Source organism: Lepisma saccharinum, chromosome 10 (assembly GCF_977018435.1).
Source record: "Lepisma saccharinum chromosome 10, izLepSacc3.1, whole genome shotgun sequence".
NCBI classification, from domain to species: Eukaryota; Metazoa; Arthropoda; class Insecta; order Zygentoma; family Lepismatidae; genus Lepisma; species Lepisma saccharinum.
In genome coordinates this window covers 16,844,711-16,860,687 of record NC_139238.1, presented here as the reverse complement: position 1 = coordinate 16,860,687, position 15,977 = coordinate 16,844,711, and the positions used below count along the sequence as shown (strand labels likewise).

Genomic DNA, 15,977 nt, shown 5'->3' with positions numbered 1-15,977 from the left:
CAAGAAATGTCCTCGCACTTGGGCACAAAACGACACCTACGCACAACATTCACGGACGAAAAGCTAGAACGCAGTGAAAAATGAGCGGCGATTCTTGCAGCTGCTTGAAATTCTATTTTTAGACAATGCAGGGTAACCCGTCACAACTTGTGGACAGTTGTGCAAAAAAAAAAAAAAAAGGTTTCCTTCAGCATGCTTCGAAATTCCATTCTCACAACACAGATTCAACAACCAGTCTTCCCCCACCCCGCACCCCCTGCATGCACCCTCACGGAAAACTTTCATTTTGACATCGGATACTGATAAACAAGTTTCCTTCGAATGCAGTTAACAATGCAGTTGTTCTAACTGTTAACAGTTAGAACAACAAAGCCCATCTTCCTTTATCGGCAAAAATTTGACGTTGAAAAGAGCCGCAAAGAGAAGTACCTTTTCCCCTCCATTTTCATGAAGACAAAAAAAAATGCAAAAAAACATTTCTGTTAAATACATGTGTTAGGAACAATATAAAAAAATAAAATCTAAATTCTAGCCAAAAATAGAAAAGTTATAACGTAAAAACTACGACCTTGACACAGCGTCTCGATCGAGATGCTTGGGACAGTGAGGGTTACATTTGGGTATCTCGTTCGAGATGCTTGGGCGGAAAAAGGTTAAAGCACTATTTAGGTTCAACTTATTTATCTGTATACTATTATACCACGTAATCTTTCTAGTTTAACAATTGCAAAATGCCAGTCTGAAGAATGCATTCTTTAACATTGCATAAACTCGAAAACTCCCCAGGCTACATGATAATTGTTGCGTAATAATACTATACAGTTTTAAGGTTAATGATTTCAGATAACCGTAAGATTTTATGTCTTTGAATTACACGGAATACTTGTGTATTACTAGATTAATGTTCAAACTATACGAAGGGAGGTACCTCCATCAAGTAACACATCTCTTTCATTTTCTTACATCTTTTTTGATTTCTTTTGGTTGCTGCGCAATATTCACAACGAGCGTTATCGTTAAGCAAAGTTCGGACAAATCAAATATTGTACGAAGTGCGACAGTGTTCACTATAATATTTTTGCAATGGTAATTCACATTTTATTTATGCTGCGCAATTGCTTTGTAGTGGGAAAAAGTCTACTCAGTGTTGCTGCTGAAACAACTAGTAACGGCACACGCACGTCGGCTATGCATAGCATGTTTCATGATTACTTTGCGTTTACTAACATATACATTCAGTCATTTACTTGCAATTGGTAAATTTGCTAGATGCGGGACAATGCCTTGACCACACTTTTTATTTATCGGAAGCAAATGGCTTTACCTTATGACTGCGTCATAGCAAACCTGCTTTTTTGCTTCCACCTTCCTTTGGTGATCGCTCGTCAGCCAAGCCACATTCCACCAAAGTATTGAGTTGTGGTTCACTACTCTTCTCTGTGCACACGATAGATGATATTACAACTCGTCTCCATGCCCGTACAATGCAGATGCCGAACGATTAATTTGCACTGTCTTTCTTGACTCCCGTACCACCTTCCTTCCACCATTGTTTCCAGTCCCATGAGGTACACCCTCTCTCCTCCTTCCTGCACCAAACTTCCGCCAGCACGCCCCTTAGTTCCTTGCATTAAAACTAAAATTTCACAAATCACACCTGTACATGCGAGAAAACATCCTTTATTTTACACTTAAATGAACTAATCAACAACCACTCATCAATTCCTTTAAATACAGTATGTTAACATTCCGAACGTAATTGCATCACCCCATGTACAATTTGCATATCATTTGCCTGAATCAAACATTGTAATCACCATTCGGACCATTACCGTAAACTTGACATCAATAATATTCACGAGATTAATGAGGTAAGACATTACAGTGAAGGCAGCATCCTTATAGTGTCCGTTTGCATTAAATCACATTAACAATTGTACACTTTTAGCAATTTGATACGTTGCAAACTAAAATTTTATTGTTTTGCCTGTATTACAGATGAGATACATCTGTTGGCAATCTTATGTACTACAAATACAAACTCCGTACAACCTGCATTTCTCTGCCATCTAGCAGTGCTGGACACTAAATGTACTTACTCTACTTTGGGTAAACAATACATGTTTTTAATTATCCCCTTTTAGTTTGTTCTTCATATTAATTGCATTAACAAGAATTAAGAATTACTCTCAAAAATTGAAATTATGACAGAATCGTCATACTGTACAGGGAAATCCATAAATTCCTTCTTTGGTTTCTGGGATCAATGAAAGAGCTACCAAGACAGACGTAGCAAGAAGAAGCATATTATTAGATGCAAAAACGTGGTCAAGATTTTGTAGAATGGGTCCAGCATGCACAGAGTGAATGCATCTTTTCCCTGCTAGGAGCAACAGTGTTGCACTTGCATTGTAATTTGCCAAAAATTGGGCAGCAGTGAGGGTACAATGCACCACAAAGAGGCACCTGTAGACAGAACAATTCGCAAGTGTTACACGAAATTTGTGCAGACTGTTTAATTGGGCACTCCACTGAAAATGACTGTTGTTCTTTCCGGGCTATGAAGCTCACCTGACCTCACCACATGTGACATCCTGGACCTCTATGCCACAAGACATGCCAGACCTTCACCAAAGGATTTCCTAATGCAAATTTTGATCATGCGGGGCATGATAAAGTAGCATTACATTGACGAGGAATCCAAAATATCCTATTCATTTTTTTTTTATTTTTTTTTAGTGCAGGGCCATATAGAAATGACTGGGTGTGATATCAGTGAAGCAAGTAAAATATAAAATTATGAATATTAAATTTCAGATTGCTACATATGAAATTTTCACAAACTGATTATGTACATCCCAATTCTAACTTCCTTCTGTAGGGTTTGGACAGGTAATTCAGTACTTTATCAATTTGGTTGATACAAGCATATTGGTTTAACAGTAAAATTACCAAGTACTGATCTGATGTATATATTAATTGTGTAATTTAGTGCAAAGTTTTTGCCATTTTTATATTTGTTTTATGAATTTAGAGGTGTAATTCATGCAACCATGTGTGTAAAGTGAATGCCTAAATAAAGAAGAACTTTAAAAAAATACATACAAATTATTCTCTTCCTGAAAAACTATGTTTTTGGTCTATTTCAAAGAAGTTTAAAATGTTAGAAAAGATTCACAACATTCTTTAAAAGATTAAAATAGAAAGTTTCTTTTTTTTTTAAAAAAAAAAAGTTGTGATCTGTTTATTCATTACTTAAGCAGCTGAAGGAATATTTGTAATTTTATATTGGGTTGGTCGAATTGGTAAGTTTTGTGTTGGTACTTGTATCACCAAAAATGTAACATCATTTGAACCCAACAATTGTGTAATGTTTAAACTTTCTCCTTACAGCTAGAGCACAGAGCCATCAGAATGGAGAGCCCGTGGAACATGTTCGAGACAAACACCATTACAGCCGGGTAGGTCAGCCTCACAGGACAATTTCCATGGATGTTGGGATTAGGGGTCATCTCCAAGAGCCCTATGCAGAGAGGACCAAGGCCCTAACAGTATTAAGGCTTGTAATAACATATCTATATCTCCCTTCATATCACTTTTGGGCTAAAATTCCGAACAGCTGATGCTGAGCAGAAATCAGCAGTTTTCACTATTGCTATGAACATCCTTATACAGGGGTCTAATCTACACCTCTCTGTCACGTCGTGTATGCTGGCTCTTGTGTGGGAAAACCGAGCATGTTCTGTATCTTTGCATGGGCATGAAATTTTCTCTGCACGCATTATCTTTACTTGTCTTCCATTGCCAAGATTGGGAAGTTGCCTAAAATAACACGTAGGATTTCAACCTTGCCTGATTGCATTTATATTTGGTGTTGCAGAAGGCTTATCTAGATCATTACATCAAGGGGTTGCCATACCACACTGATAAACCCACACGATGCATATCAAAGTGAACATTTTACTCTAAAGTCTCGTTTTGATGTGAGCCCTTGAAAAATTGCATTCTGTTTATCCTGTACATATTCAACAAATGGGCATTGCCAGAAATGTTTATAAGGGGAGGGTGGGTCAAGCCATTGGTAAAACTTATAGTAGAAGTAATAACAATAATTATCATCATTGTTATATTAAATGCACGTAAGTGAATTACTAACCTTATCCACGAGGCTTTTTATGGTTCTATTAATTGGGTGGCAGGAATCACGAATCCCCAAACATGATGGTTATGCTATTATACAATAACAATTATAATAAACTATTAAAAAATAAACCAATTTTATTCAAAATAATTATTATTATATCCTTGAGGAGACTTTTATACTTCTGCAGCTCATTCATGAAAAAGCTTTAAAAGTTATGGGGAAATGTTACTCATAAAGTATATTGGGTAGGGGGGGGGGGTTATGGATGGACAGATTTGATCCCCACTCTCATGATCCAAGGACATGGTGTAAATTTACAGTTGCCAATAACATTTACCTTTTCAGTCAGATAATCTACAAAAAGCGATAATATTCTATGGAAATGGTATCATGCCAGCAGGTGAAGTTATAAAGGTCAGTTCCTCCCTCATAAATCATGCATATATGTACTGCAGATATGAGTGTATGAGTAGATGGGACACCATTTTGTGCTTTTGTATTAAATAAGGGCTTTGTAGATTTTGTTGAAAGGTATTCACACCCCTGAAGGTGCCACTTGTGTTGATGGGTTACAAAATTTGTCCATAATGTCATTTTCCAATGGAAAAATAAAATGAAAACTTTGATTATGTACCGATAGAAAATATAATTTTTCAGGAAGCAGGAGCATCCAAATGAAATATCAACAAACAAAATACTATCAAGAAAGGTTTTTACCTTTATGTCCTTTACACACTGAAAGTTTGTTCGTGTTACATCGCAGTACCATGTGTGTACATAATTTTGTGTAAAATTTATGTTGGTGGTGTTTCCTGCAGTTATAAAATGGGTGATCAAATTAAATGGGTAACAGGTGACACCCCCAGCATGATATTACCTAACAGAGTTTCAGTGTATTTTGTGTCGTATGTGTCAAACAGAAATCATTGAATGCAAGCATAGCCAGTCATGTTGCCATCCTGTGCACTCATTAAATGGAGAATGTGTGTTTCAATGGGAAAATTTTGTGTACTCGTTAAGAGTGCAACATGCAGTCAGACTGCACATAGAGAACAAAAACGAATGTCCTGGAGGGTAAAAGTCATGAATTGTGGTCTCTACTTCGGGACAGTAGTTACTTACTTTTCACCCTGTGGGGTCACCTCAAAAAATATGTTACGGCTTGATGTGCACATGTAGAAGCCAAGGTGAAGAACAGTATGACAGAGATTGGTGGATCTCACAGCCCCTCCTTGAAAAGATTATACACCAGCTTCCACAACAGAGACCTATTCACTGCAAACTGCACACTGGAATAAGCATTTACCTCTCTATTTCAGACACACTATGCATGCTATAGATAAACGGCCCAATTTGAGTTGATTGACATCCAAGTGACATGACAACACAATGTTGTTGTTAACACAGTTAATACTTTTGCAGTTACTGTATGTAGCGCTAGTGGTGTTGGTATACTCTGAGTAGGCTAATTGTTTAAACTTTGTGGTTATAAGCATTATGAGGAGGAAATAGTTATTTCTTGAGCAATATAATTATACTAACAATATATAATTTTTTTCTCCATTTACAAATCTGTTTATTATAAAACCTGCAAAATATATGCAGCAATTAAGATTGAGAGGTGCATGTGTGGTTGTGTAGGCAGGCATGTGATGGGTATGGTACATAATTTATTCTGGTTTGAAAGCTGTGCTAAATACCAGTCATACAAATACTCAGATGCAGTAATAGAATCTGTACTTTTAATCCTTAACCTTTTTTGTTTTTTTAATGTTCTTATGGAGGTGGTTAATCATGAAACTTTCACATTCCCACATAACCATATTAACATAGGGCTATTATACAGGGTGATTCAAAAGTCGCGCGACATAGGACAACTCCGTTATTTGTGCAGATACCGAACAAACGATAGAGGGCGTAAGTGTAGGAAATATGTTGTTGGAAATCATGAGCGTAATTGTTGCAACAGCAGATGGACCATTTATTAGTCTTGTTATTAGTTATTACTGCACAGAAAAATTCAACATTACCGTCATGATTTAAAACATATTTTCCAACAATTTTGTTCTTGTTTCCTGCACACAATGAAAATAATACAAATGCAACATCACGGTCATGATTTCAAACATATGTCCAACAATTTTGCCCTCTATCGTTTTTTCGGTATCTGCACAAATAACGGAGTTGTCCTATGTCGCGCGACTTTTGAATCACCCTGTATATAATGCACTACAGGATGATACATGGAAAAAGTGTTTTTCAAAAATGTATTTTCTTGTGAAAAGTTGGACCAAAGTTCATAATTTAGAGAGAGAGAGAGAGATTAGATTCATTGTTAATATCTTCCCATTTGCAGAATTTATGCACTCAGTATAGGGAAAGCCAGTGTTTTGTCTGCCAATTTGAAATTCATTGTCTAATTTCACTATAATGGAATACCAAACCAATTTTCCAAGACAGCCTTCAGGCAGGGTGGTAGTTGTAAGGTGGGTGATGAGTGGAAATTCTCTCCCCCCTCCCACTGGCAAGAATTTTTTTTGGAGCAGATGGTACGTATATGATACAGTATATAAAATATCCTTATGGTTCAAAACAAGTTTCTGAATCTTATATGGTAATGCCATACAACTCCAACAAACTTTCAGTTTGTAAAGGACAATATTTTGCTTACACATTGCTTACAGCTGAATTAATTTCAGCTCAAAACTTATAGCATTTGTGACTTTCCTCCTTTACATCCTTTACGTCCTTACCAAAAATATTTTTAGTTGCTTATTCATGTTCATCATCTTGAAATCTGTGTGTATCGTATCTTCCTAGGTTCAAATTCTGGTATAAGAGTAGGAAAATGCACTGAAACTGTGTTAGGTAATATTTGGCTATTTCAATTAATAGGAAGGCAGGTTCTAATGAGTATTTCTAAGATTATACTTTGTTTAGAAACATTTTTGAAATGCACTCTTTCCATAAAACAAGTTCTTGTCCGATAGAGTATACCCTTTCACTTCTTTTTTTTTATATGTAGTAGTCAGCATGAAACTGGATTTTGCTGGATATTCAATTGTAATTGAGATTGAAATACCAACCGGGTACAGGGTAATTCCCTGTGCAATCTGCTTATTCTCCCCATGTTGACACATTTTACATTTCCTCAACTTTTTGGAGCTACTTCTCTCCTTCAGTTGTTGGCTCCTGTGTTCCTGTCTTTTAATTTACGAAAAATACATGTGGGTGCTTGTTCTGAAGGGACACAAAGATGGCCTCTAGTTCCATGTGATATCGATACAAACTAAATAATATGTGAAATGTACATTTTTGTGTGTGTGTGTTAGTGTTTGTTTTGTTTTGTTTTTCTGTTGTAAGAAGATTATCATCACACTTTCCTTTTTTATTCTGCCATAATTGCATTGAAAATGTAAAATTAAAAATTATGCACTACTTGACGTTAAGGCTTGGGGGATGGATATATACAAACGCTTGTATTTTCTTAGGACACAGTACAATGAGGTGCGTAAATCTTACTAGGCAAATTGTACAGTAGAATGTTATTTTCACTTTGTTTTATGCAATGCTAAGTTCAAGATTGAAACCAAATGTCAGTGAAGCAGTTGACGATATCTGTACCAGCATCAGTAGAATTGCATTCCTTAAAAGTTTAATAATAAAAGTATAAGAAAAATAAATGAACAATTTGCATGGTAATATCTCTGCATACCTCTGTACCAATTACGTTTTTCACAAATCTTTCTTTGTCGGAATAAATTGTAGTGTTAAGTATGTAAATAAGTGCAAATAAACTTGACTTTTCCAGTAAAATATAATGTACATGCTCACATTAAAATTTATGTGCTAAGTTCCAGGTTTGAAACTGTGCATTCTAGGATTTCATTCATGCAAGAATGAAGATACTCACTTCTTGAGAATCTGCTTTGCTACCCTTGGGGTCACTTACACATGAACACTTGCTCATTTTTATCAGTATGACCCGGTATTGATGCTGTATTAAGGAAGAGCAACAGATATTGATGTTTAAATTTGAACCAATTTTTTACCACTTATATCTGCATAAGTCCCACATTGTTGTGAGCTAATCTCACTAGAAATTTCATATTAGTTGGTAAACATCAAACAGATTTATTTTTATGGTTTTTCCGCTATTTTATTTCAAGTGTAACTGGAATGTGAGTTGGCAACATTATGATTTATATCCATTATTAGCTGTAAAATTATCATGAGATGGTTATGCTGAGTATTTTTTCTTTTTATTATCTTTCTTCTGCTGCAGTTATGTTAATCTGACAGTCCTCTTTTCTCCTTATTGCCCAATAATTTATACTTCTGATAGAATATTGGCACAGTTGGCATCTCTGTACTCAAAGAGTATTTCTAGATGCACATATTTGTGGAAAACAAAAAAAATAAGAATCTCACATTGAAAATCTATATAAAATTATATTGATTTCAAAATTTTATACTTATTCACAAACTACAAATTTCAATTCCATTCTAATACAGTGGAACCCCGATTTTAAGTTCCTCAGTTTTACATATTTTTTTTTACATTTTTTTTTTACATTTTAAGTCTTCATTGTCCCAAAGCACGGAAATGTTATAAAATTTTATCTGATTTTACTTTTTCCTGCATTTTAAGTTCTTTTCAGCTTGTTCCTCTGAAAAATGGCCAATCACATGTCATGTTTCAGTCTGAAACTAAACATGCATGTCTGTAGGTAAACCTTAATGTTACATGCAGTGGCAAACATTCTCAGGAGCTACAAAACACCCACCCACCTCTTCATATTTCAAGTGTATATGTACATTTGTATGCATAAACAAGGTAATTCAAAAAGAATGAAACAACTCTACACAGCTATTATGGCATAACTATTTATGATAGAAGATCAAACATGGCATCAATATAAAGAAAAACTCTGGAAGTTTTATTGCCACTTGGCACACTTATGTAGGTTTGCCGCAACTCTGCCAATGATCACTAGTGTGGCAAAATGGCAAGTGACCAGCAGAAAACATATTGTGTGTTGGAGTTAGTGGACTGATTCAATCACATTGGTGCAAAGACATTTCTGCACAAGTTACTGTAGTAATGTGTATATTCCACCCCTTCCAAAAGATCTGCCAGATATACAGTCGTGAATTGTTAGTGTCTTGGAAACCATAGTCGACGACATGCTGTCTTTCGTATAGCAAAGAGCTTGATTATCATTTGGACGTTTGCCGCACATCATGTGGTTCCCTTATTGGATCATTGAAATGTGAATCATGTGAGGAAAACTTTCAGATTTTCTACCTTAAACAGTTACGTCGTAATAACCGTGTAAAGATGTTTCATTCTTTTTTACTTACCCTGTATTTAAACATTTTATCTGTCTTTTCATACTCACTATGTTGAGAAAAATGCTCAATACCAGCTGACCACCCGTCCTTTAGACAGGGGTAGCTTATGCTGGGTATATGGAATGTTTACCACTGGTCACATATAGACACACAAGAACAAACTGAAAGGAAACCATAGTAGATACATTAATGTAATGCAGTATATTACAACATATGTTCTAACTGAAATATGTTTTAATTGGATTATTTCCAGGAAAAGTCGCCTTACACCAGAGACAGAGAACGACCTCATGATAAAGAAGTCCGGGAGAAACAATATCCTTTTCATAAGAAATAACTATATCAATTACATTAATTGAAGCATTTTATTTGTAAGATTCAAATTTTGATCATCTTTTCAGTGTGTAAATTTACTTGCATGCAAATTTTATTTTTGACACATGGACACAAACATAGTCCAAATTACTGAAAAACCTTTTTCCATTTACATCACAAGGAATTGGAAAAATGTGAAGAACTCATGGAAAATCTTCTAATTGATAAATGAGTCTGAATGAAGCACATATGTAGGATCAGAATATGCTCCATAGGTGGTGGCTGCACACCCCTTATATTCAGGTCAGTACCCCCTTCTGCATCCTTAGTTTTCATCTTGGTAGTAGTAGTAATCAGAAAATGAATGAATTATGGAAGCAAGTTTACTATTGAGGAAATGAAGATTATTTTAATTTTATTTTAATGTTTTCTTTCTATTATTATTATTATTAATACTAATAAAGTAATAATGAGCATTTATCTCTTGTAAAGAGTGTAAATATAAGCATTTTTTCTTTGACAACATCCAGCACCTCCTTCCTCAAAAGTAAAAGTTTAATTTACATAGTGGTTTAACATAACACACTACAAAACAAAGGGATTAGGCTTAGGTCTCTGAAGATGTAAAACAATTTTTATTTAAATAAAATAGCACAATTCTGCAATTCAGGAGATGGTATGTCTGAAATGAACAAGTACATTTCATCTCTTGTAAAAGTTAAAACCACTTATCCAATGTACGTTATTAAGAAATGTAATTTATGAAAATAATTCAAATGCTTTAGAGAAGCGCTTTTTTATTAGACATGAAAGTGCTCGTATCTAATTTTCAATTTGTTGATATTGTTTGGTAACAAATCCACAAAGGGAGAAATACACTTTGCAACTGAGATGTAGAAATGTCAGATGAGTGAAGTTATTGCAGTTTTAGCAATACATAGATTTGGCTATACCAGACAGTACTGATTAATTTGTTCCATCCCTAATCTACACCAGTAGTTGGTTCTTGTATTTCTTTCTTCAGTGTGCAGGGGCTACAAAATTAGTAGAGGCATGCATATTTAGTTTTTGACAAAAACACAAAATGTGAAATAACACATTGTAATGTTAATTTTTCATGTTTCTGAAAGGTACGAGGTGCATTTTCCTACCCTGTTTTGTCACAAAATAACGCAAAGTGAACTGCAAAATGTGAAAGAGACTCTCAAACATGAAATTTAGAGTTTATTTACTGATGCGATACATTCTGAAGTCAGAATTATCCTGGGAGTTATGCAGTTCACGGAAAATTGATTAATTCTGTTGTATATATTTGAGAAGCAAAAATGGACCCCTTTATACAGGAATAAACTTAATATTCTGGTAAGGTCATAAATGTGCTATTAGAAGGGATATGCTATATTTGTGTAGTAACACAGGGTGTCTACCAGTTGAGAAATCAACAGATAGGTCAAGCAAGTCATGAAAAAGTCAAGAAATTATGTTTTTGGTCAAGATTTCTTTTCTATTTTTCACAGTATTAATATTTACGAGCATTAATAATGGAAGCAAGTCTAGGTCTCTTGTTAAAGTACAGCTTCAGTTTTCATCTTAACCGGCCTTGTGGTAGGGGTTATACATTGAATAAAAATATCTATTTTCTTAATTTTGCAACTATACCTAAGTTGGGGGTGATTAAATAAATGTAAAGAAAAAGGATGAGAAAGTCGAGAATTTTTAAAACCAGAATGTCATTTTATATACTGCTATAACAGCATAATTAATTTTATTTGCCGCTTTTGAACCCAAAATTGACTGTTTTTGTACCAAAATTTTGTTTTTTTTTCTTTACCAAAAATATGTCCCTCTAAAAATTACATTTAGATATACAGTTGTTACTTGGACATTGAACAGAAGTGTGTTAATGCTGAAGGCAAACAATTGGAATATGCAATAGACAGTTGTTAATTCTCATTTATAAGAATAGCTCATTGTTATTTCATAAAACTATATTGTACAGGGTCAGGCAAAAGGCTGGTCACGTAGGAAAACAAATATTTGCATACAAACATACACATGATTGATATGTAATGGATACAGTTACAGTACATGTTCAATACGTGCACTATCTGCTTGAATGCATGCTTCAATTCGACACTCCAGTTGCGTAAGACGTCTGGTAGTGGGGTGGGTCTGTTTTAGGATATGATGCCTGTGATCCTTTTGTTGAAGTGGTCCAGGTTCTTAATTTGTGTAGTGTACACGATGGTCTTTACATATCCCCAGAAGTAAAAATTCCGGGGTGTTGGGTCTGGCAACCATGGTGGCAATTCACCTATGTAACCTACTTTTGTCTCAACCTGTATTGCATTACAAGTTACTTTTTACTGGCACGTTCCGTAACTGCATACCTACATTTGCACCCCCTTGTATATATGAAAAAGAAAATTGAATGATCGCTATTATCCTTAATAATATTCACTCGAAGATCCAATGAAGGCAAGAGGAGGTGATGATCGTGGCAGCAGACTAAGGAGAAACTGAATAACTAGACGTTCAGAAAGCAGCAGAAACTCACACACAAGAACAAGATCTTCAGCTCTGTGTGAAGAGAAAGAAGTAACACCTGTTTGGTCGACACAGCACTTGGGATTACAAGAAACAATTAATTCCTACTGATTCTGTTTTCTGTGATTGATTGGATTTGGTAAAAAGAAAAAAAAGCCGTGAAGAGATTTTTCATGGAAGAGTATTTTATGTGAATGTGTGAAAATCAATTGTGTTATAACCAGCACGGAATGGCCATGCATTTAATATATTTGTTTGGTATCGTTAATTTTTTGTCAAAATTTTAAAGTGATTGGCTGAACTTTGTGAAGATGAGTTGTGATGTGTGTTGAGAGCAAGTAGTACCCCACCAGATATTTGTAAATTGTGGGAACGAAAATTTTGCTGAGTAAAAATTGAATTTTTAAGAAGTGTTTTTCTTACTCTTTTCATTTCATACCTGTTTCTCGAGTAGTTACTGATATTGACACATATACACTGTGTTTCAAAATGATTTGAACGATTTCAACTTGTTATATTTTATTTCTAAATTGTCAAAATAAGATACAATTTCACACATATCTAATGTAACTATTGAAGTTTAAGTGCCAATGGTTATCGTGAAGTTAACTCGCAAACGCTCAATGTGAACACCCTTCATCACTATGCACATACCAATACGCTAACTCCATCCAGACATGTCTCGGCATGTTCTCATCAATGATTTGCACTGCAGTGCTAATGCGATAGAGTTCTTTGCTGGTGGATCTTTATGAAATCATGAACGAAACTGACCTACTCTTGCAAAATGCTTTCTCCTCACCACTGTCAGCCATTTTACAACTGGTCAATCTGGCACATGGCAGCAGTACTTAGAACTACTGAGACTGTTCAAAAAAAAAAAAAAAAAAAAAAAAAAAACTAAACTAAACTAAAGGGTGTGTTCAAATGTATTTCACGGGATATTCGAGCAGTGATTATGTTGCATTGCTCATGGAACACGTTTTTATCGTTCAAATCATTGTGAAACACATTGTATAAATAAAAAACATATTTATTGTCTGTGCACAAATTGCAGCCAACAACAAAATTATTTATATATGTTGTTAGTTTGGCATGAACAGTGTGTTTCAATCTCCTATAATCCAAACTGTGATCGCTGATAACATAAAAAAAAAAAAAAAGGAAAGTAATAGATATTTTGGTGTAAAACATGGTGACAGTTTGGTAATTTTTGAGTTACAAAGTAAAATGCACCATCCTTCAATTTTCAAGTGAAATTGCCATGTCATACAATTTGCATTGGACTCTGTGAAGCTTCCTGAAATTGGTAAACACAACACAAAACAATTTATCTACAGTATAGCTTCTAGTGACCTTTTTTCTTAATGGACTCAGAAATGACCAAAATGCCACTTACCATGTTTTCTACATAAGCCCTTCAATTAATGGATCAACTCCCCCACTCTCCAGAGTGCTAATTTATGGAGGAAAAATCATTTTTGAAAGTAGTTTTAAGAATAGCAGTGCTATGGGTGAAGAAAAAAAACTACCTTTTCTGGCATATAATCTTAGTTGGTATCCTGCACCGTGGCCATGTGGTCTTAAGGCATCATGCTTTGTGTTGCAACTATGGGATGCGTGCAGGTTTTGAGTCTCCTGGGGGAAGTGGATGAACTTTTCTCCTGAAATTTTGGCCTCTGTGTGGGACTGGCAGCCACCCAAACCCAGTCACGGAAACCTACAACGAATACTGGTGTTTCATTGTGCTGACCACACGCCACCCCGTAAATGGTTGGATGGTCTCCCACGAGTGAGGCCGGACGTCAGTAGGTAGTCCCTGACCCTCATGGGCTGTAGTGCCACGGGGGGAATCTTACTTGGCACTCAAGAATTTTGTCCACAGATGCAGGTAGCAGGGCTCAAGTATCCAGTTGTGGTAGGTATAAAAAGGGGCAGCTCCTAATTTCCTTCAATGTTGCTGCTGCTGCTTCAAATGTTGTACCATTGTAATCCGCTAGTATCAATAGCTCATATTAAAGCTCTTGAAACATTTATCCATATATTTTTTTTTTTTTTCAGTTTGCCATTGGTTTTCTAAATAAACCTTATTTTCATAAATAATACTCAAAATCCTTTAAGAAATATTTCAACAATTTTTTGTTCACATAAGTGTCATACTGCTAATGTGCTAATTGCTCACAATCGAATATCAACAAGGTTAAAAGATTAAAAATCAGTAACTTACGTGTGTGAGGATGAGATTGGTCAAACAATGTTTCGAAGGTTACACTACCTCCTCCTTCAGGTTGATACGATGTTTTCAGACACCTGACATGGTGCCTCGACGAGAAAGAGTTGGTTGAGGATTTAGGTCAAAAGGTATAGGAAGACACTTTCTAAAAAGATGATGTAAAATACACATACTAAAACCATGCAATACTCTATAAAAACAAAAGAACGTTCAAAGCTGATGAAGGCGAACTGCCGATCGGTGCTTGGGCATCAACCTGAAGGAGGAGGTAGTATAACCTTCGAAACGTAGTTCGACAAATCTCATGCTCACACACGTAAGTTACTGATTTTTAATCTTTTAACCTTTAGTTGACATAAGTGTCATTTTCAAAAAATCATCAAAATGTGTTCATAGTTGCTGAGATAACAGTATGAAAATAGTTCGTCACAAATTCAAAGGTGATGTCATATTTCAAGATGGTTGATGCAAATTTTTGGCACCCAACCCTAAAATTGCATATCCCAACAAATACTTCAATTTTACTTTTTTAAGGGCCCCAACTGAAAAAAACTTAAAATGCAGCAAAATGTAAAATTGAGGAAAATTTCATTTTGCCATTTGGGGACCATCAAGATTGAATGTACAGTACAGGAAAATGTAAAATCGGGGTAAAGGTAAAAAAAGGTAAAGTGCTCCCCTGTGCATAGCACCACACCATGAAGGAGTATAGGGGGTAACGCCCCACACTTTCTTGATCCAGCCGTGAGTGGGGGTGATGTGATCAGCATCATGCCCCTGACTGCCTTTACCCCCCAGGTACCCATGTTATTCGACGCTGGGTGGGCACCGGGGCTGCTTCGATCGTTAGAAAAGTTCCCGGATTTGAACCGGCTGGGGATCGAACCCGGGACCTTTAGCATGGTAGTCGGACACGTTACCGACTGAGCCACCGCGGCCGTAAAATTGGGGTTCCACTGTATACTCAATTGGCAGTTTCAAGCTTTGGTCTACCTTGTAACAATGAATGCACTAAGTGATTGTACTAATTGTTGCACACCAACCACATATTTTTAGAGGAAAACTCTCAGATTAATAGTTACCGGTGATGCAGTCACTGGGCGCCAAAATGGGAAGGGGGGGTGGGGGAAGAGAACAGTTTACTCCTGTCCTTTCTAAACTTAGACTCCCTATCAGCACCGTTTACTGAATGAGTTTAGGTATCTTTACAAAATTGTCAATGGCAAAATCCATTGCAAAACGCTCCTCCAGGAATTCCACTTTTGAGTGCCTATGCGCACAACATTCAACACAAATTATTTTACACGAAAAAGCCTAGACTGGAAAAAAAGGTCGCTCTTCCACAGACTTCCCACTCCTCATGTATTTTTCACAGAGTACGCC

General features: G+C 35.8%; 1 protein-coding gene across 5 annotated transcripts in view; it reads left to right on the top strand.

Moving 5' to 3' along the window:
* Positions 1 to 12,776, top strand: part of tho2 (THO complex subunit 2-like protein) — a 128,132-nt gene extending 115,356 nt beyond the window's left edge. For 2 of the 5 annotated variants that reach the window (XM_083129603.1, XM_083129602.1), the window contains exons 31-33: positions 3,394 to 3,559; positions 9,753 to 9,814; positions 12,276 to 12,776. In XM_083129603.1, coding sequence (XP_082985729.1) covers positions 3,394 to 3,559; positions 9,753 to 9,814; positions 12,276 to 12,337 — 290 coding nt within the window. In that variant the 3' untranslated portion in view covers positions 12,338 to 12,776. Of the gene's footprint in view, positions 1 to 3,393; positions 3,564 to 9,752; positions 9,815 to 12,275 lie in introns of all 5 variants that reach the window. The other 3 variants (XM_083129607.1, XM_083129605.1, XM_083129604.1) reach the window with 3 other exon arrangements.
* Positions 12,777 to 15,977: the final 3,201 nt, after the last annotated feature.